Source organism: Marmota flaviventris, chromosome 9, assembly GCF_047511675.1.
Source record: "Marmota flaviventris isolate mMarFla1 chromosome 9, mMarFla1.hap1, whole genome shotgun sequence".
NCBI classification, from domain to species: domain Eukaryota; kingdom Metazoa; phylum Chordata; class Mammalia; order Rodentia; family Sciuridae; genus Marmota; species Marmota flaviventris.
Window position 1 is genome coordinate 93,349,553 of NC_092506.1, and position 20,405 is coordinate 93,369,957.

General features: G+C 33.0%; 1 protein-coding gene across 3 annotated transcripts in view; it reads left to right on the forward strand.

Annotated features, from left to right (window-relative positions):
* Cul5 (cullin 5) overlaps positions 1-20,405 on the forward strand; it is an 84,179-nt gene that overhangs the window by 36,620 nt on the left and 27,154 nt on the right. For all 3 annotated transcript variants that reach the window (XM_071616669.1, XM_027930619.3, XM_071616670.1), the window contains 6 exons: positions 531-672; positions 2,357-2,502; positions 2,594-2,674; positions 16,766-16,859; positions 18,659-18,789; positions 19,215-19,322. In XM_071616669.1, the coding sequence (XP_071472770.1) occupies positions 531-672; positions 2,357-2,502; positions 2,594-2,674; positions 16,766-16,859; positions 18,659-18,789; positions 19,215-19,322 (702 nt within the window). The remainder of the gene's footprint in view (positions 1-530; positions 673-2,356; positions 2,503-2,593; positions 2,675-16,765; positions 16,860-18,658; positions 18,790-19,214; positions 19,323-20,405) is intronic.

A 20,405-nucleotide genomic window follows, 5' to 3' on the forward strand; every position in this document is an offset into this window, starting at 1 on the left:
GTGGGAAGTGGCATCCCTTAAGAGCATCAATTCTGAGAACCAGAATTGGATTCAGATCCCAGTGTTGCAACTGCAAACTGCATGACTGTGGCCTTGCTCTCTCTGTTCCTTGTTCCACATATCTAGAGAGGGGATAAGAGTGTACCTATATCAAGATGATGAAGGTTGAGTTATATATGGAAAGTACCTAGAGCAGTCTCAGATATGTAATGAATATTAATGCCTTGTGAGTTCTTTATGTTGTTGCTGCCATCACTAACATTTATTCTACACCTGACTATTACTCCAAGCATTAAAACATATTCACTAATGTATATTTTTATAAACAGAACTGGGATTCAAATTCAGTTATGTCTGATTCTGAAATACTTTTTTTTACCATTATACTACTTTCCTGAAGAATGCTAAATGTGTGCCTAAGAATTTTATTTCTTTTAGTGTTCATACTAAAATATGTGTTTGTTTGGAGGCGGTATACTCATTATGTTAATAGTTGAAAATAATTCCATATTTTGTTCTTGTTTTCCTAGCTCATGCTTGATACATGGAATGAGTCAATTTTTTCAAATATAAAAAACAGACTTCAAGATAGTGCAATGAAGCTGGTACATGCTGAAAGATTGGGAGAAGCTTTTGATTCTCAGCTGGTCATTGGAGTAAGAGAATCCTATGGTATGTTCTGAATTCTTAATTCTTTGTCATAAAAATTCCAGGACAATTATAGTTTTGTCAGAGTTATGTTTATCAGCATATAAATTGACATTTTTTTTTTGTTCCAGATGCTTTTAATAGTACACAAATGGTATTCATTATACTTGTTTTTAGAGTTTCTTTTTAAAAAAATTTTTAATTTTTTTTTATTTATATGTGACAGTGGAATGAGTTACAATTCTTGTTACACATATAGAGCACAATTTTTCATATCTCTGATTGTACGCTTATTGTACTTTTAAGAAACCTGCAAAAAATCATATTGATGTGTCTGTCATATTTCCTCCATATCATTAATTTCTTGACTGTTAATTTATGTATGTATTTATTTATTAGTACTAGAAATTAAAACCAGAGACACTCTACCACTATACCCCCAACCTTTTTATTTTTTATTTTTGAGACGGGGTCTCACTAAGTTGCTGTGGCTAGCCTGGAACTTGAGATCCTCCTGCATTAGCCTCCTGAGTCACTGGGATTATGGGCTTGCATCACCACACTTGGTTGCTAACAAATCTTTTTAGTGACCTAAATTAAAGAAATGAGAATTTGGATGTATTTTTTAAATACATAAATTTTGAATGTAAATTTGGATGTGAGTCATAAAAGGTAACTGCTTTTGTGTTTGTTTTCAGGAACTTACTTCACCCTGAACATTTTCTCTACCTCTCAGCTTCTGGCAGTATTTTCATTTGTATTTTCAATCATGTATATTGTTTCCTCTGACTTAGAATACTCTCTTCATCTTCTGATTCCTTTTTATACTTTGTTTCCTCATGGAGGCCTTTCCTAATTCACACACTAGGTTAGATCCTATCACTTCATGTTTCATAGTATCTGTGTCTCCCTAGAATAATACTAAGTATTTTGTTGACCCTGTATCTTTCTGTAGAATGCCTGACAGAAAATCACTCTCAACAAGCATTTGTTGAATTAATGAACCTTCATTTCTTTTTTGTTTTGTTTTGTTTTTTTTCATTTCTTACTCTTGCATTATAATTGCATATAATAGTGGGATTCGTTGTTACGTATTCATACATGCACATGATATAACAATATAATTTAGTCAGTATTGTTCCCCCCAGTATTAGTGAACCTTTAGGGTGTTTTTGACTGGTTTTTCCCTTTTGCTCCCATATTTCTTTAGTATTATTTTATTGTTTTTTTTGTTTGTTTTTTGTTTTTACCAACAGCATCCTGAATACAGACTACATAGTTTGAGATTTGTGACTTTCCTTAGCCATTCCTAATTTACCATTCTTCCTTATTTTCTATTAACCTTATAGTTGACTTAGACCACCTAATCATTATAGCTTGTGCTTTTCTGCTTCCGAATATTATCTTACTAATCTGTCTATGCAAATTCTTATTTATTTTTTTAAATTCAATTTAAATCTCATCTGTTCTGCAAATGATTTCTTGATCATTGATTTAGAAATCAGTGTCTTTACTATTCCAAAACAAAGTAGTTCATATTCTTTCTTGTATTTGTTACTAAACTGCTTTGATCTTTTTAAGTTTTTTATGGAGATTTTTGTCTTATAAAGGATTTTTGTCTTAAACAATTATATGTTCTCACGAACACTGTCATCTTCCATATAATAACTCCTCAATATAAAGTAAAATTTTATTTTCTATTTTTCAGTTAACCTTTGTTCTAATCCTGAAGATAAACTTCAGATTTATAGGGACAATTTTGAGAAGGCATATTTGGATTCAACAGAGAGATTTTATAGAACACAGGCACCCTCATATTTACAACAAAATGGTGTACAGAATTATATGAAATATGTAAGTCAGAACTTCATACATTTGGTAATTTGAAATGTTATCTTGATATTCTTGATAGTCTTAAAATGATTGCTATTTTGCTTCTGGACAGGCAGATGCTAAATTAAAAGAAGAAGAAAAACGAGCACTACGTTATTTAGAAACAAGACGAGAATGCAACTCTGTTGAAGCAGTAAGTAATTTTTGTAATTGTACATTTTATGAGATTATTTGAAGTACAATTGCATAGGGATGGCAAATACATGACACTATCTATCCTTTATATAATGACATTATCCTTTCTCATGTCTCTGACCAACCTTACTAATTGGTTACAGCATTACTAATTGTTTCCCAGTAAGTAAAAGCAAAGTTCCAAAAAAGCACCTTATTCAGAACACATTGTTCCTCAGAGCTGGTGTGCAAAATAAAGCCTATTTGCCATCCCTGCTCTAAATTTTACTGTATTTAGTGTACAGTACTTAATTTTTAATCAACTTCCTCTTTCTATACATTTCTAAAGGCAATCATTTTAGTGATTTTTCATGTTGCAAGTAAAATATACTTTTGGGGGCTGGGATTGAGGCTCAGTGGTAGAACACTTGCCTAGCATGTGTGAAGCCCTAGGTTCAATCCTCAGCACCACATAAAGATAAATAAAGATATTGTGCCCATCTACAACTAAAAAATATTAATACACACACACACACTCTGTCCTTGAGATGATCCTCATTATTTTCAGTACATATATTCTGTAAAGTGGCTGCAAAAACTGAATTAGTCATTATTGAATCACTTATTACCCCTTGGAGGCATTTCTTTTTGTTATTTGATGTAGGAACATCGACCTTTATTTATTATTTTATATTATATAATAAGTTCTTCATTTAAATGAGGTTGGTCAAGGGTTTTGTTTTGTTTTTAATACAAGAATTCATTAAAAAAAAAAGAATTCATGTTAGTATTGCTTTAATAATGAAGGTAGTAATCAAGTTTGGGAGAGTCTTGGAATCCGCTCAAATAACAGTAGTATTTCCTCCAATTCCTTTCAGTATTTGGAGCCTGTGAACAAGATTTAAATTTACCTTGACAAGACTAACATTTCAATTTGCCTATGACCAAACCATTTCGCAACCATAGATGAGATTTAGAAATGTTTTTATTTTGTTTTGTTTTATTTTACTTCTGGCTTTTAAAATTTTTTTTTCATCTGTCTTGACTGATAGTCGTGTTTATTTTGGGGAGTGGTTGCTTGTTCATAACTGGCAATATATGTCCTTTCAATGATTAAAATCATTTTAATACTGGCAAAGAAAGGCGAGCGTTGGGAGCTAACTTAGTGGTTGTTGTAGAAATTATTTGTTGAAATTTAAAGCTAGATTTGGGCTTTATGCAGAAGGCAGGGCCATTGAATGTTTTTAAATATGTGTGTCATGAACTGAGTTGTCTCTCAGGAATTTAATCTGGTGATAGTAAAGATTAATTACTAAGGAGAATTAATTTTTTATGGAGAAGGATTTTGTCTTAAAAGTGCTCATGAGAACATATAACCATTTATCTACCATTTAATAACTACTCAGTGTTAACATTGCAATAATAAGCAAGGCATTAGGAGAACCACATAGGGTTATAATAATAGGGTTGGAAAGGATGAAGGTACAGAAGAACACTTGCCACAGGTGGAACATTATGTCATTATGTATGCAGCTATATATTGCAGAGAATCAAGCCAATAGTGTTTCAAAGGTTTCATCTCAGGAGAATAGTGTTGCCACAGAGAGATTCCATATGAAAATTAGTCTTATAAAGATGAGTTCAGTTTTGGAAATTTGAGTTCTCTTATAGGTTTATATTCCTGTGGCATCTGAGTGGGAGTGTTACCATTTTACAAGGTGGAATTGTTCTGATCTTAATACCCCAGTGTTTCAAGTTTAGCTGTATTATATACATTAGACTTATGGCCATTCAACTATAAAGGTCCAACTAAGAGTAAGAAAATGAGACTGGCTCTCACTGAGTTGCTTAAGGCCTTGCTGAGTTGCTGAGGCTGGCTTTGAACTTGCAATTCTGCCTCAGCCTCCCAAGGCAGTGGGATTATAGGTGTCCACCATTGTGCCCAGCCTTAAAACTCATTCTTACAGAAGAGTTCCCCTCTATAAGAGTAAAAGGAAGTAAATAATCGCTGTTAGGCAGATTTCACAGTAATAATTGTTGCAGGCAAGCTCCACCAAATGCATACAAAAATTAGTGACCAAAAGTTTGAAATAAAATAGGTTTATTTTCATTGTTTCCAAGATCTTCCCCAAGATATTTACTAAAAGAAAAATAATAACTTTACAATGGAAAAACCTTAAAAATACCATCTTAACTCATTGTCCCATATGTGGAACACCTTTAACAACTTAAGTATATTATATAATACACAATTATATAATATACTATAATTATATAATAATAATATAATTATAAGAATTATTATAGTATTGTGATATTTGTTTATACACACACATACACAAACACACTTATAAGCTCTAGATTATGATTTCCAACCTATTTTAATGTACCTGAGCCAATTTCATTGAAATATTCCCAGAATTAAAAGCTTCAAACTTAAAATAGTTAACCAAGTAATTATAGTTAACATCACTAGTAATAGGACACATCGACATTATGTATCCCTGGATGTCCTACCAAATAACTAATATTCTTTAAAAATGTCCAAAAAAAATGTCATAACAGACCAAACAAAGGACAAAAGAACTGTCAGATTGGAACAGACTACAAATATAACAATTAAATGAAATGTGTGCTTGAGGATTGGATTCTGCAATAGGAAAAGGACATTAGTTTTTAAAAAAAAAAAGTCAATTTTCAAGTATAACATTGTATCAATGATTTTTTGTGATTTTGATTGTTATGCTATAGTTATGTAAGATATTAATGTTAGGAAAAGTAGAGTGATCGAGGTATGAGCATTCTCTGTGCTATTGCAAGTTTTCTGTAATCATTTAATCAAAATAGAAAGTTTAAAAAATAAAGAATATTATGAAGAATGCCATCTTTTATTTGAAGGCATCACTGGAGATTACCATATGGTATTTTCCTTATTGAATGAATTTTTCAAATCATATTAACAGAATCCCTAACATTAAACCATTGTTCTACTTTAAGAGTGTTCACAAAACTCACATTTATTTTTATTTATTTATTTTAGTTGTCAATGGACCTTTATTTTATTAGTTTATATGCAGTGCTGACAATTGAACCCAGTGCCTCACACATGCTAGGCAAGTGCTCTACCATTAAGCCACAATCACAACCCAAAATCACATTTAAAAAAATTTTTTTTCAGTTGTTGATGGACCTTTATTTTATTCATTTATTTATATGCAGTGCTGAGAATTGAACACAGTGTCTCACACATGTGAGGCAAGCACTTTACTACTGAGCTACAACCCCAGCCCCCCAAAATCACATTTTTAAAAAATATTTATTTTTTTAGTTGTAGTTGGACACAATACCTTTATTTCACTTATTTATTTTTATGTGGTGCTGAGGATCAAACCCAGGGTTTCGCATGTGCGAGGCGAGTGCCCTACCGCTGAACCACAACCCCAGCCCCGAAAATCACATTTTTAATGGATAAAAATTTACACTCTAAAGGGATTTTGACATATTTTATCTAGCCAGTAAAAGTTACTCCTTTGGGGTGGGGATATAGCTCAGTGCTAGAGCACTTGCCTAATATGTGAAAGGCCCTGGGGTTTAATTTCCAGCATCACAAAACAAAACAAAACTAATTTTATGTATGTAAAATTTTTAGATATTATTTTTACATATAATTATGTACCCAGAATCATATTTTAGAATCCTTTTATAAGTTTATCCTAATGAACTTTTATTTTCTTTTGCTTATGTTTAGTATAACAGGTTCTGACAGATGAATCAGTGGAAAGTTAGTTATGCTATATGTTGTTTAGACATCATAAACATGAAAGCAAGCAAAAGATAGGGTTAGAGTGGTGAGAAGATAAATTATTTTCTCTCAAGCCTAGACTATGTTGGAACATTGTGAAAGTGAATGTAAAAAAGTAGGAGATAGATTTTGATCTCATTATAAAGGACATTTTGAATTTAAGGCTAATATCTTTGGATTGAAATCTCTTAAGTCAGAAGTTTTCGGTGTGGGTAGTATTTACCTCCAGGGAGCATTATAAAAATGTATGGAGGCAATTTGTGATTATTAAAATGATTGGATAGTTAGAAGATAGGGGTCTAGGAGTGTAAATAAGGATTTGTGAATGCCACGTGTCTCACAGTCTTATATAAACAAGGCTTGGAGTCGGGCAATCAAATGTGTAACTCATCAGTACATACATAATACTGAGACCAATGATTTTCCATTACTTTTCAAAAAGTATGGTGTCCCACAGAAACAAGAATTACCCCACAGGCCAAATGACCTTAAAATGTCCCACTGGCCACTCGTCTAAGTGGAAATATCATTTTTACTTCTTGGAAAACAGAACTTAATTTTTTTAAATTTACAAATAAAAATATTTTTTACATGATATTAATCTGCTGTTCTAGGGATGATGTTATTGTATAAATTGAGGAAAGATGTTTTGTTTGGAATCTTAAAATTTTTTTCACTAGAAGAAATTTATATTACCTGCAATGAAACTGCTTATGGTATTAAGTTAGCAGTGTACGTGTGTGAGATTCATTTGTAGTTTTCACATTCCCATTTGTGCTGCTTATAGGTTCAGATATTGGACTACTTTATGATCTCTTCTACTTTAGTTGTTGCCAAATATTTATAGGTTGAAATATATATTGGCTTCTCATAAAGTTTTTTTTCCTTTGATTTCTCTTGTATATTATAATTAAAGAATTATGTGGGTGTTTCTGAAATGATATAACACATTTTAATATTTGCTATGTAAGAAAGTGTGGGTTTGATAGTTTTGAGAACCATTGAATTGATGATGCAGAGTCTGGAGGATTCATTTGTCCTGGAGTGTATCTCAGTGTCTATAGAGAGGTAAGAAACTTGTTTATAGCTGTCTTCAATGATATAATAAAGTTTCCAACTAGATAAGTGATGACAAAGGAATGGAGAGGAAAGGATATGAAAAGCATTTTGAAGAAGAATCAGTAGATATTTTAATGGTTTAAAGGATCATTCAAAATGATTGAAAGATTGCTTAAGTTATTTGATGAATCTGAGTAGAGTCAAAGGGAGTGAATTTTGAGAGCCTTGCCAGTTTTTAAATAATTAATTGAAAGAACTTAAGGAATCCTAATGAATTTTAACTTAAAATTTTGGGGAGGGTCTAAAACTCCTCAGCATTAGATATGTAATAATATACCGTGAATTCTTTTCATTTTAATAATACACCGGTAATTCTTTCATTTTTATTGTGGTACTGGGAATTGAGCCCAGGGTCGCTTAACCACTGAGTCACATCCTCAACTCTTTTTCTATTTTTATTTGAGATAGAGTCTTGTGAAGTTGCTTAGGGCCTCACTAATTTGAATTTGTAGAGCCTGGCCTTGAATTTGTAATCCTCCTGGCTCTGCCTCCTAAACTACTTGGATTATGGGTGTGCACCACCTTGCCTGGCCAGATTGTATATTCTTTTAAAAATAAGTTTGGGAGGGGAGCATGTGTAAGTAATTGTCTTACTCATACAGTGTGGTTAGAAAAATAATGAAAAATCATCATTTTCAACGTTATATAGTATTGATGAATTATGGCTTTAATTGCCTGGCTCCAAGCTAGTCTTTTTCCCACTGGACTGCTTTTCTTTTCTTTTTTTTTTTTAATTAATTTATTATTTTTTTTAGTTATAGGTGGACACAATATCTTTATTTTATCTTTATGTGGTGCTGAGGATTGATCCCAGTGCCTCATGCATATTAGGCGAGTGCTCTATCTCTGAGCCACAACCCCGGCCCCTGAACTGCCTTTCTTATAGTATGATGTTCTGAAGGGATGTGGGTAAAAATTATAGGGTTTAATTTTGTCGTTCGTTTTTCTTTGTGTCTCCTTGATTTAATTCAGTTTTTCATTATATCATTTTACCTATCTTTATTGAGTACTCAATTGCTCTGTAATATTTATTTAGCCTCCACAGCACAGCAGACAGAGGGGATACAATATGAGCAAAAAATAAAATAAAAACAGCTGGAGATGTGGCTCAGTTGTAAAGCATCCCTGGGTTCAATCCCCAGTACCAATAAAAAATAAAAATAAGAGGGAGTGATATTGGAGGTTAGACCCAAATGGTATAGAGCTGACCTGTTAAAGATCTGAGACAAAAACATTATGGGCAGAGGGAAGAGCTAGTGTAAAGACTTTAAAGCAGTCATGAGTTTAATTTATTATAGGAATAGAGAAAAGTTCGTGTGGCAAGAACATGGTAGGTGAGGGGAGGAGAACAATACAAGATAAGGATAGAGAAGAAAGCAGGAGCAGTGAAAAGCCATTCAAGGGTTTTAAGCAGGGAATGGATTTGATCTCCATACTACAAAATAGTATTTGGGTGGCAGTGTGGTATTTAAATTATAGACTGTAATCTAGGTGTGAGATGTTGATGGCAGTGGAGGTGGATATATAAGTACATGGATTCATGATATATTTTGAAAGTATAACTAGTAAGTAAGTGCTGTTCTTTCTATTTTACAAACAAGGAAACTGAAATTTAGAGATGTTCAGGAATTGGACCTCACTCCATAACTAGGGAATGGTGAATCTGGGGTTCAGTTTAATATTAGATCTTGAGTTCCTAAGGGTAATGTTAGGTACTTTGGAGTATATAAAGAAAAGGTAAATGGTTTGGTAAATAATTTGGATGTATGCACACACACATTCAATCTCTGTAGCATTACTCCATATCATAAATAATTACTTCTCACTTATTTGTTTACTTGCCCTATCTGTTTACCTTCATTAGAAGAGTAAAGATAGTGTTCTGCTCATGTTGCATCACCTCTGTCTGCTGTGCCATAGAGACTGTGTGTGTGTGTGTGTGTGTGTGTGTGTGTGTGTATGATCACATGTAACACTCTTAGTACAAGAACCCATCTCAAATGAAAAAAAAAAAAGTTAGTATGTCAAGAACATGGTAGGTGAGGGGAGGAGAGCGATACAAGGTAAGGATAGAGAAGAAAGGTGAATGTGTTGGTTCATGGAAAATCCACCATGGAAAGGGCTAGGGGAAGACCAAAAGGAAGGACATCTGGGTTCAGAAATTTGGGAACTCTGGCCAGGAGATGGTGCACACAACTCAGGAAGCTAAGGAAAAAGGATCTCAAGTTTGAGACCGGCCTGGGCAACTGAGTGAGACCCTGACTCAAAAAAATGAAAAATAAAAAGGGCTGGGGAGGTAGCTCAGTGGTAGAGCAACCCTGGGCTCAATCCCCAGTACTGCAAAGAAAAAGGAAAAACCAACAGCAAAATGCAAACTTGGAATTCTGTCAGGACTTTTTAGAATGTCTTTTTCTGCTCATCTACTTTATTATTTCCTACAATTGATAGGCTTTTTGTTGAAGTTGGTAATATGAAATCTACCAGCCTATTCTAATTTGTGATCCAAGGTGATAAATCTTCTCTTCCTGGTTTCAGTTAGTACATTTCTAATTGGCCCAGCTTGGATCAAGTGCCCAAATTTGAATCAAATGCTATGTGTTTGAGTGTGTGTCTTTGCACGTGTATATAAGCATACTTGAGTCTCCGTTTGTATGTATAATATAGTAGTACTTCATGTATCCAGAGGACAGTCCTTTTAGTAAGTTTAGCTATTTATTTGCAATTTAGTGGGGAATCTAGAAAACAAACCAAGAGTTCTGAGCATTTGAGTATTGCACTAGATGTCTGGAAGTCCCACTGTTAACTTTTATTTAAGGGATAGCCACTAAGCCCTTCTCGGGTCCAAATTTATAAAAACTCTGATAAACTTGATTATCAGAATGTGAGTCTATAACAAATGAGCAGTGGTATATTAGTAAAACAAGGTTAAGTGGCCCTAGAGCTGTGCTGCTGAACAGGCATATTGGCAGCAAAATGTGATACAACTTCAAAAGAGTGAGGAAAAAAAATAAACCAAAATTACTTTTAAAATTTATCTGTGGTTGTTAGTTTTTAGGTGATGGTCATTTCCTAAAGGAATTCAGTTAGAATTTATTATGAACCTATAGTGCCAGGCCTTGTGGTTTTTGGGAATGATAAGATAAATCTAGTCCCTATTTTTAGGAAGATGCCAAAGGCAAATGAATTATTTATACAGTAGTGTAATGAAAAAGTGTATTGTTAGTATAAGCCTTCATCTCTTTAGAATGACCAGGGCACAGATAAGGAGGCAGTGTATTATAATGGTTAAAAGCACGTATGTTAAAATCAAATAAAGATTTGAATTCTGCTCTTATTATTTTATAGCTGTCTGTGTTTGGCAAGTTATTCAACTTTTGTATCCCTGTTTTCGTAACTATAAAATGGAATAATACCCATTCTTGTCAGAATTAAATAAAATACATGGTATATTAAACATGTAGGACTGTGCCTGAATGATAGCTTATATTATTAGGTTCTACTTTGAAGAAAATTGCTTACCAATTCTAAGAGTAGAAACTGTTTCACTATCTTATCTATATGCAAAACTGACTTTAAAAACTGAATAAGTATTGGGTACAGTGTCACACACCTGTAATCCAAGCGACTGGGGAGGCTGAGGCAGGAGAATTACAAATTCAAAGCTGGCATCTACAACTTAGTGAGATTCTGTCTCAAAATTAAAAATAAAAAGGACTGGGGATATGGCTCAGTGGCAAAGCACCCCTGGGTTCAATACCTCCTACCAAAAAAAAAAAAAAAAATCACATAGGTCACAAGTTATAAATTATTAAATAACAATAAATATTTGTTAACCTTCAGTATTTTGGCATGTTAAGGACAGTATCCCAAAAGTTAAAAAGAGGGCTGGGATTATGGCTCAGTGGTAGAGTACTTACCTATCATGTGTGAGGCACTGGGTTTGATCCTCAGCACCACATAAAAATAAATGAATAAAGGGCTAGGGTTGTGGCTCAGCAGTAGAGCGCTCCTTTAGCACGTGCGAGGCCCTGGGTTTGATCCTCAGCATGACATAAAAATAAATAAATAAAATAAAGGTATTGTGTTCAGCTACAACTAAAAAAGAAATAAATATAAAAAATAAATATAAAAATGAATAAAATAAAGGCATTATGTCTGTCTGCAACTAAAAAATATTTTTTTAAAAGTCAGGAGTCATTCTTAATTGCTTATTATAAAGGGTTATTTTTATAGTTTAGAAATGAAACAAGGACCACCAGTTATATTGATAGAAAAAGAATCTCAACCAAGGTAGAAAGGTCAAGAGAAATTAATTTTGAGAATAGCCTACCACACATAGAATAAATTAACCCTTGAATATGGTACAGATATCCTTGTATTGTTAAGGGCCTGATGATAGTTGTCTTAAAGTAGAAAAAACTTAGATAATTTTTAGCTCAACTCAATTTTATAGCTGAGGCAAGGCAAATTATTATTCACAAAAACTTCTATAATTAATGGTAGTCGGAACTATTCTTGTTGCTTTTTACTAAATTTCAATGAAATAGAATTAATTGTGCAAACTGAATACCACCAGAAGAAGAATCTACCATATCACATAGCCTGCCTTTCATCTTCAAAGACCTGTGAATTCATCATTGAACAAATAGTTATCGAGTGCCTGCTGTGTTTATGGCACATCTTTGAAGAGTTTATAGTCTTGCTGTAGCAGAGAGTAAAACATCAAGCACATTGATAGTTAAAGTGTTTCACCTTGCAGACCTCTGGGGAGAGATTGCTATGGATTTAGAAGTTGTGCTCATCTCAGGCAAACAAGTACAGGAGTTGATGGCATATGGCAAAAAGTTTTTTTCTTCACGGAAGCTAGCAAAAGGAGACAGAAAGGGAATACAAGGTGAGAGAGATGGTTTATCACTATCCTTTCCATACAAGATGTGTTTTTCAAATAACAAGTATATATTTAGGTTCGAGTCTATGTATATAGTAATTTGGTAAATGATGGGGAAGACATTTAGAAGAGTATTAACATGTTCTCTGTCCTCCTTGAAGAATTTAATTCAAGGAACCAACACTATTTAGGACAAAACTCATTTGAAATAAGGAGAGAACCCTATCTAGTAGTATCCCTTTCTTCTTTTTGCATAGATAAAATAGTCTTCTGAAGGATTTTTCAATATACAGGAATCTATACTATAATTATTCTATGTTTTTAAAAAAAGCTTTGTTGTGAAAGATTTCAAATATTTACCTAGGGGATAAAATAGTATAGTGAACCTTACCCACCCATACCCAGCCTCCAGATTCTACCAGTAGTATCATTGTGTCATACTTGTTTGGCTTATGTTTTTTCTTCTTTCTTTTTTCTTACTTTCTTCCCTCTAAAATATTTGTTTTCCTTCCTTCCTGTGTTCTAGCATTTTAACAGAAATATATGACATTGTGCATTTTTACACCACACAATTCTATTACAGTCTATCCACACTGTAATATACCTAAATAATGGCAATTTTCATTGTTTATAATTTATTTCTTATAAGTACTACTTCCTGGAATATCTTTATATGTCTATTTCTTTTTTAATATCTCTATGTATGCCTCTTTCCTCATACTTGGCATTCTCTTGGAATGGAATCTCCTGAAAATGAGATTACTGAACAAAGGATATCAGCCATTTATAAATTTCTCTGTAATACCAGAATGACTTTGAGGAATCTTGCAATTTTTACTCCCATCAAGAGTGTACCTCTGTATCCATATATCTGCTGATTAGGGTTTTGTCAGTATGTGTTTGCCAGTCTCCCAGAATCATAGATTAAAAATGATTTTATGTGCATTTAAAAATGACTAATGAGGCTGGGCATATTTGTTCTTATTGACCATTTGTATTTCTTTTGAGTTAAACTGATCTTTCACAACATCATTTTTACTATTTTACTTCTTTGCTTAAAAATCATAGTATCATTATTTCTTACACTGATTTTAAAGACTTCAGAATTTTGCCCTAACCTGTTTTTCTAATTTAATTCTGTCCAGCAAGAGTCACTGTACTCAGTGAGGAATATTTACTCATTGATATAACTCATTCTATATTATTTTTCTTAGACTCATGTTAATAGTATCTTTATAACCCACTTGTAATAAAGTATCCCAGATTCTTCAGCATTTATCACTTTCCTCTTACTTGAATTCCCACAGTATCTCTTGTTTCTGCACTAGATTTAGTAGCAAATTATAGACTGTTTTGTTGTGTTATTTATCAAGCACCAACGATTTGCAAGGCCATGACTATATAGCTGTGAATGGAGTATGGTCTCTGTCCTTGTGAATTTGTGGTATAATGATAATGCATCTATTTCTGCTTCTTTGCTTGTTAGTAAAATTGAACTTCTTTTCATCAGTATATATGAAGCACGTTTTCAGGTATGTAACTATATGTTCCTGAATTGACAGTGTAACTCAGTGGTAGAGTGCTTGCCTAGCATCCCAAGGCCTAACCTCCCCAAATTATATGTTCCCAACTGGACTATAGAATCATAGAGGGTGTGAACCGTTTTGTTTTTTTTTTTTCTATTTCTGAAATCCTTGAAACACTTAACTCAGTTCTGAACATGTAGGCATTACTAAATACATACATACTCTATTGGTGTAGTTAAAAAAAAGAAGTTGAAGGCTTTTCTTACATACCCAACCTCAAATTATAGCTCTAGTCCTTATGAACTAAGTGTGTAAAGTTTGCAAGTTATTTAGCCACTCTAAGCCTATGTCTACATAAATTAAATAGCTGTTTCATAAGGTGGTCGTGCTTGTTAAATTAGATAATAGATGTAAAGAATTTAGCCTTATGCCTAGTGTATAGTAAGCACTCATAAACCTACCTATGATAATTATTTAACCCTTCAAGCTGAAAACTACTTCAACACCTTTTATTTCCCTAATGCCTTTTATCTAAACAGTTACCAAGTTCTGTGTATTTTTCTTCAATATTTTGTCAGTTTATTCTTTTAATCCTCATTGTAATCCACAATAAGAAATACATTTTGTACTTCAGGTTACTGTTCTTTGTTCATTTGCACATAATCTGAAACAAAAGTTTTGTTGTTACAATGTGTGATGTGTTCTATTTTTTTTTTTCCTGTTCTGTGTCATTTAAATAAATAAAAGTAAATAAACTGGTTACAGCCATTGAAACTGATTTCATGCTGGGCATAGTGGCATACTTCTGAGGCACTGTTTGTATTTCTTTTGTGAGGAGGCTGAGGAAAAAAGTTCCCAAGTTCAAGGCCAGCTTGAGCAACTTAGTAAGATCTGTCTCTAAAAAACAAAATGAATGAATAAAAAGGGCTGGGAGTATAGATCAGTGGTAGAGTGCTTGCTTAGCATGTTCTGAGCTATGGGCCAATTCTCAGCACCACCACAAAAAAAAAAGAAAAGAAAGAAAGAAAGCATGATTCCACAGCAAACAGTTTGAAACAGTGGTCGACATTTTTGGAATCTGAAAAATTTGGACTGACCAGGATAATATGCAAGGTGAAAATTTTCAGTGAAATAGAAAACAGATCAGAGACTGAGGCCTAAAATTTATTTAAATTGCAATTTTTCTTTGTCCTCCAGTGGTTACATACAGTTAGCTTTGCCCGTTCTCATTCAGGTTTTTCTGCAGAAGGGTAGGAGTGTTCACTTGTGCATATTCCAGAGCTAATATAGACTGGAGGAGCTTCCCACATTACAAGGCAAGAATTTCTCAACCATTTCAAGTCTATATTTTTTGGTAGGACAGAAATGAGATAGATACATGGATTAGAGAACCTTGAAGGAAAAAAGCTTTTTTATTAAAGGAAAATTTTAAAACATTTTTTAAAATAGGAAGAATAGTGTAATTATGACTTATTAATTAAATTCAAATTAAGTAATTATCAACATTATATGGATTCCAAGAGGAATTTTTTAAGAGAGAGAAAGAGAGAGAGAAAGAGAATTTTTCAATATTTATTTTTTTTTTTAGTTTTCGTCGGACACAACATCTTTGTTTGTATGTGGTGCTGAGGATCAAACCCGGGCCACACGCATGCCAGGCGAGCGCGCTACCGCTTGAGCCACATCCCCAGCCCTAAGAGAGGAATTTTTAACAAAGAATTTTAAGACAAAAATACTTACCCCCCCTAATACAGATAGATTATCTGTTTTTCAGAAGAGATACATCAGCCTTAAGATATCTTACTTCAGAACTCACAGCCTATTTTATTTGATCCCTTCAAGAGGAATAAGTAATTGCATAACAAGGAAGGAGCAGGAATAGTGTGGATATCTTTTGCTCCCTTTAGGGGATTTTTCCTGATGGCCTCCGAGAATTCTAGACACCATCTTACTTGAAGTATTTTACCAGTCTTTTGCACCTACTGCATACCACCTGCCTTCCTCTTGTGACAAGGATCTGTAACAGTGACTTGAGGAGATGAGAATCTCATTATTTTTATCCTCTGTTTAAACCTTTCTTGGTTCTTTCTTTCCTAGCTGTAGAATAAAATCCCAAACCATAGGTTTTTGTTAATGTTTGTGGTTCCCTCCCTCCTTTCCCGACTTCTACTGTGTCTTCCCTTCCATGTGCACCTTCTTTTCCCTAGAATTCGCAGTTAATTTTAGGACTTATACTAATTTTTCAAGATCCAATTTAGATATTATCCTGTGGGAGCACTTTAGGTTTTCCTTTTCACCTTCAATTAGATAGTGATCTTTTCCAGAACAGGGGTTATATCTTACTCTTTTGTGTCTTCTAAACATATCTTTGATGCCCACTCATGTGGTAGGTATCCAGTAATAGTTTGTTAAATGAATGTCACTATATTTTAGAATCTAATTCTAGTATAGGTTCTCTCCAAATAGGATAAATTAATCAAAGGTTTTTTTTTTATTTTGTTTTTGTATATTTTTAGTTTTTTCTCCCCTCCTTGGGGACTTTTGTTAAAATTTCTAAAGAGAACCTAAGTTCTATAGCATTATTCTTAGAGAGAAATATACTTTGGTAAACTAGGATAAAGTATCCATCCTCAATAATCCTATAATAAAGGTAAGTAAAATCTATTTTAGTTTACTTAATTTTTTTCTATTGAATAACATGGTTTATTTTGTGTGTTGGATAGATTAGTGCTATGAAAATTAGAGTAGCCATGACTAATTTTTACTGTGTTTCAGCTCATGGAATGCTGTGTAAATGCCCTGGTGACATCATTTAAAGAGACTATCTTAGCAGAGTGCCAAGGCATGATCAAGCGAAATGAAACTGAAAGTAGGTAAAACATCACATAAAACTTTTCTGTTTTAAGAGTGTCTTTGAAGCAGGTCACTAAATAAATTGCTGTTAGATTATTCTTTTACACATAGGCATATTTGTTAGCATAACCTAAGCTTAAAGAAAATGGTAAAATATTTAAGACAGAAAGACTATTAAGGAGTTTGCAAATTTCATTTGTAAGCATTTCATTTCTTTAGGTGTATGTGGTGAATTTCCCATTTTTTTCTCAAAAGTTGAACTCTGCATTTAAAGACCAATTTAAATTGTAAATTTACAGTATAGGATAGGACTAGCTATTTGACTTTTTTTAATAAATATTTTTTAGATGTTAATGGACCTTTATTTAATTAATTTATTTATATGTGGTGCTGAGAATCCATCCCAGTGCCTCACACACTCTAGGCGAGCGCTCTACCACTGCGCCGTAACCCCAGCCCTGGTATTTGACTTTTTTGTGGAACCTTGTGGTAAATATTTTTAGAAAGTAATGAAATGCTTTGTGTTAATAATTTTTATTCTCTTACCTCCTTCCAATTGAAAATTTTTTAAAGAAAGGTATTTTGGTAGGCAGCAAGTATTTTAATAAAACAAAAAAAAATTGCTCATATCCTTTTTACCCTTAGAGAACCACTTTTAACATTTTGGTGTATTTTCTAGATTTTATTGTGTTTAACTGCAAGGTCCCCTTTAATCTTTAGTTGCATTTCAGTCAGGTGCTATGGCACATGCCTATAATCCCAGCTACTTGGGAGGCTGAGACAGGAGGATCTCAAATTTGAGATCAGATTTGGCAATTTAGTGAGAACCTGTCTCAAAAACTAAAAAGGCAGGTTTGTAGCTCAGTGGTAGAAAGCCCCTGAGTTCAATCCCCAATACTGGAGATGTGGGTAGGGAGAAAGCTACTCATTGGCACAAGTGAAATGTTTGAATTTTATATGCCAGTATAAGTAAAGTAGGTGTGATCCATGTTGAACTCTCTATAATAAAGGATTTATACTTAGTGTTAATCAGTACTGTTAAGGTTTTTGTGTCAATTAAGTGATATATAACAGGAAAAAGTGCTTTGTGAATTGAAAAATTATGAATACAGTTTTTTATTATCTCTACCATATTTCTTTTATAATTTTTACTACTTGTAATTTTTTAACCCTTTAATTATATGGCTATATATGTAGTAATACAACTACTTTATGAAATGTACTAGTCTTCTATCTAAACTTCGGTACTTTTATGCTTTCTAAAATAAAAAATATTTTATCTCAGGTTGGGGATGTGGCTCAGTGGTAAAGTGCTTGCCTAGCATGTGTGAGGCCCTGAGTTCAATCTCCAGCATCACCACCAAAAAAAAAAAAAAAAAAATGTCATGGGAGGTCAAATGGAATTGGGTTTTACAGTTTGTGATCACTTTTAATTAGATATTTTTTAATTTGTTTTAATTATTTATACATGACAGTAGAATGCACTTTAATACATCATATATAATGGAGTATAATTTCTCATTCTTCTGGTTGTACATGGTGTAGAATCACATCAGTCATATAGTTATATATGTACATAGGGTAATAATGTTTAATTATATTTTTTAAAAATAATTTTTGTCAAACTGAGAAGATAGATCAGGAAGTTATAATTACAACTCCTAACTAATTGTACTCACACAATACTATTACCTTTATAAACTTCTAATTAATATCTCTCCAAATTCTTATTACCACAGGCATTTCATTATGTAAATCAGAGAAAATTTATTCTAGTGAATAAAATAATTATATGAGTATGTTCTGTCCTTTCAGAGTTACATTTAATGTTTTCATTGATGGACAAAGTTCCTAATGGGATAGAGCCAATGTTGAAAGACTTGGAAGAACATATCATTAGTGCTGGATTGGCAGATATGGTAGCAGCTGCTGAAACTATTACTACTGTAAGTTTTCTCCAGTGGCAATGATAGAAGTATATCAAGATTATTTTTTAAATGCAGGATCAAGTATTTAAAATAATAATTGAAATGGCAAAATAGTAATATTGGAACACCTTTTATTTTTAAGAAAAAAATTTCCCTAGTTTTAAGACTATAGTCTTATATTAAAATTATATTTTCTCATTTTTGTATAATTATTTTTCTTTTAAAACTCAATTTTAAAAAGAAGGCCAGAAAGTAGAAAGGAGACTTAAGGACTGGGAAAAGACTAGAAAAATTGGGAATAGAAAGAAGTTGGGGAGAGAATAATTAGGATAACATAATTAGGATAGAGGGACATGAACAATGTACAATATATGCATGTACAAAAATGTCACAGTGAATCCCATTATTAAACTCAGTTAAATGTAAAACATTTTTTTTTTCAGGACTCTGAGAAATATGTTGAACAGTTGCTTACGCTATTCAATAGATTTAGTAAACTTGTCAAAGAAGCTTTTCAGGATGATCCACGATTTCTTACTGCAAGAGATAAGGTATCCATTTCTGTATATTGACATTTTATATTAAAAGTGCTTCTGTTTTAATTACTGCTTTGTTTTGTTTTGTTTCGCTTTTTGTTACCAGGGATTAAACCCAGGGATAATTAACCACTGAACCACATCCCAGACCCGTTTTTTAAAAACATTTTTTATTTTAATTAAGTTGCTCAGGACCTCACTAAATTGTTAAGGCTGGCTTTGAACTTACGATCCTCAGCCTCCCGAGCTGAGGGATTATAGGCATGCACCACTGTGCCTGGCATAATAAGCATTAATTATCATGCTATTAAATCTCAAACTAAAAACCTAGCAACTCTATTTTTTTCTTTAGTGAACATAGTGTATTTATTATATTTGGTTTGGTGATTTTTTGGTAAGCATTGGATATCCTTCTGAACAAGAACTTAGCTTAAAAATTATTCTCTTCTTCATTTTTCCCAGGAATGTTGTCCTGTTTTTGAATATTGCTGATTATTGAATTCCTATTCATCTTTCCAAAGACTTAATTCAATGTATACTTCATCTGGAACTTCCTTGTTATACCCCACCTGTCTCCAGCTCATTACATGCAGAGTTGATTCTTCCATTCTTTGTCCTCTTATAAGACTCCTTCCAGAGTAATGTCACCTTTGTCTTTGCTTCCCAGGGAAGAATTTGCATAATGAACCATCTTTTCCCATCCTCACTAGCGTGGGGCAAAGATAATGAAACATCATATTGTCCTGAGAATACTTTTTAAATGTCATAAACCTATCATGAAAAATTGCCATTTGTTTTGTCCCCTCTTCAACTACCTTTTATTACTTTCCAAAGTTGACTTTTTTCCTGTGACTCTGAAAGGACAATCAGCTTTCTTTAGTTGACTTTTTCCCTCACTCTTTGTTTGTTTTAGATAATTAAGAACATAATTAGGGAAATAATTAATGGAATGTGAAGGTGATGAGGTGATTTAAAGTCTTAAGTACTCTACAGAGGCTTTTGTGGTGAGCTTTAAATTGAGACTGAAAGGAATAAGTTTATGGGACTGACCAAGGGGCGAGTGTTGCAGCCAGATTAAACAGTAGATGCAAGGGCTTT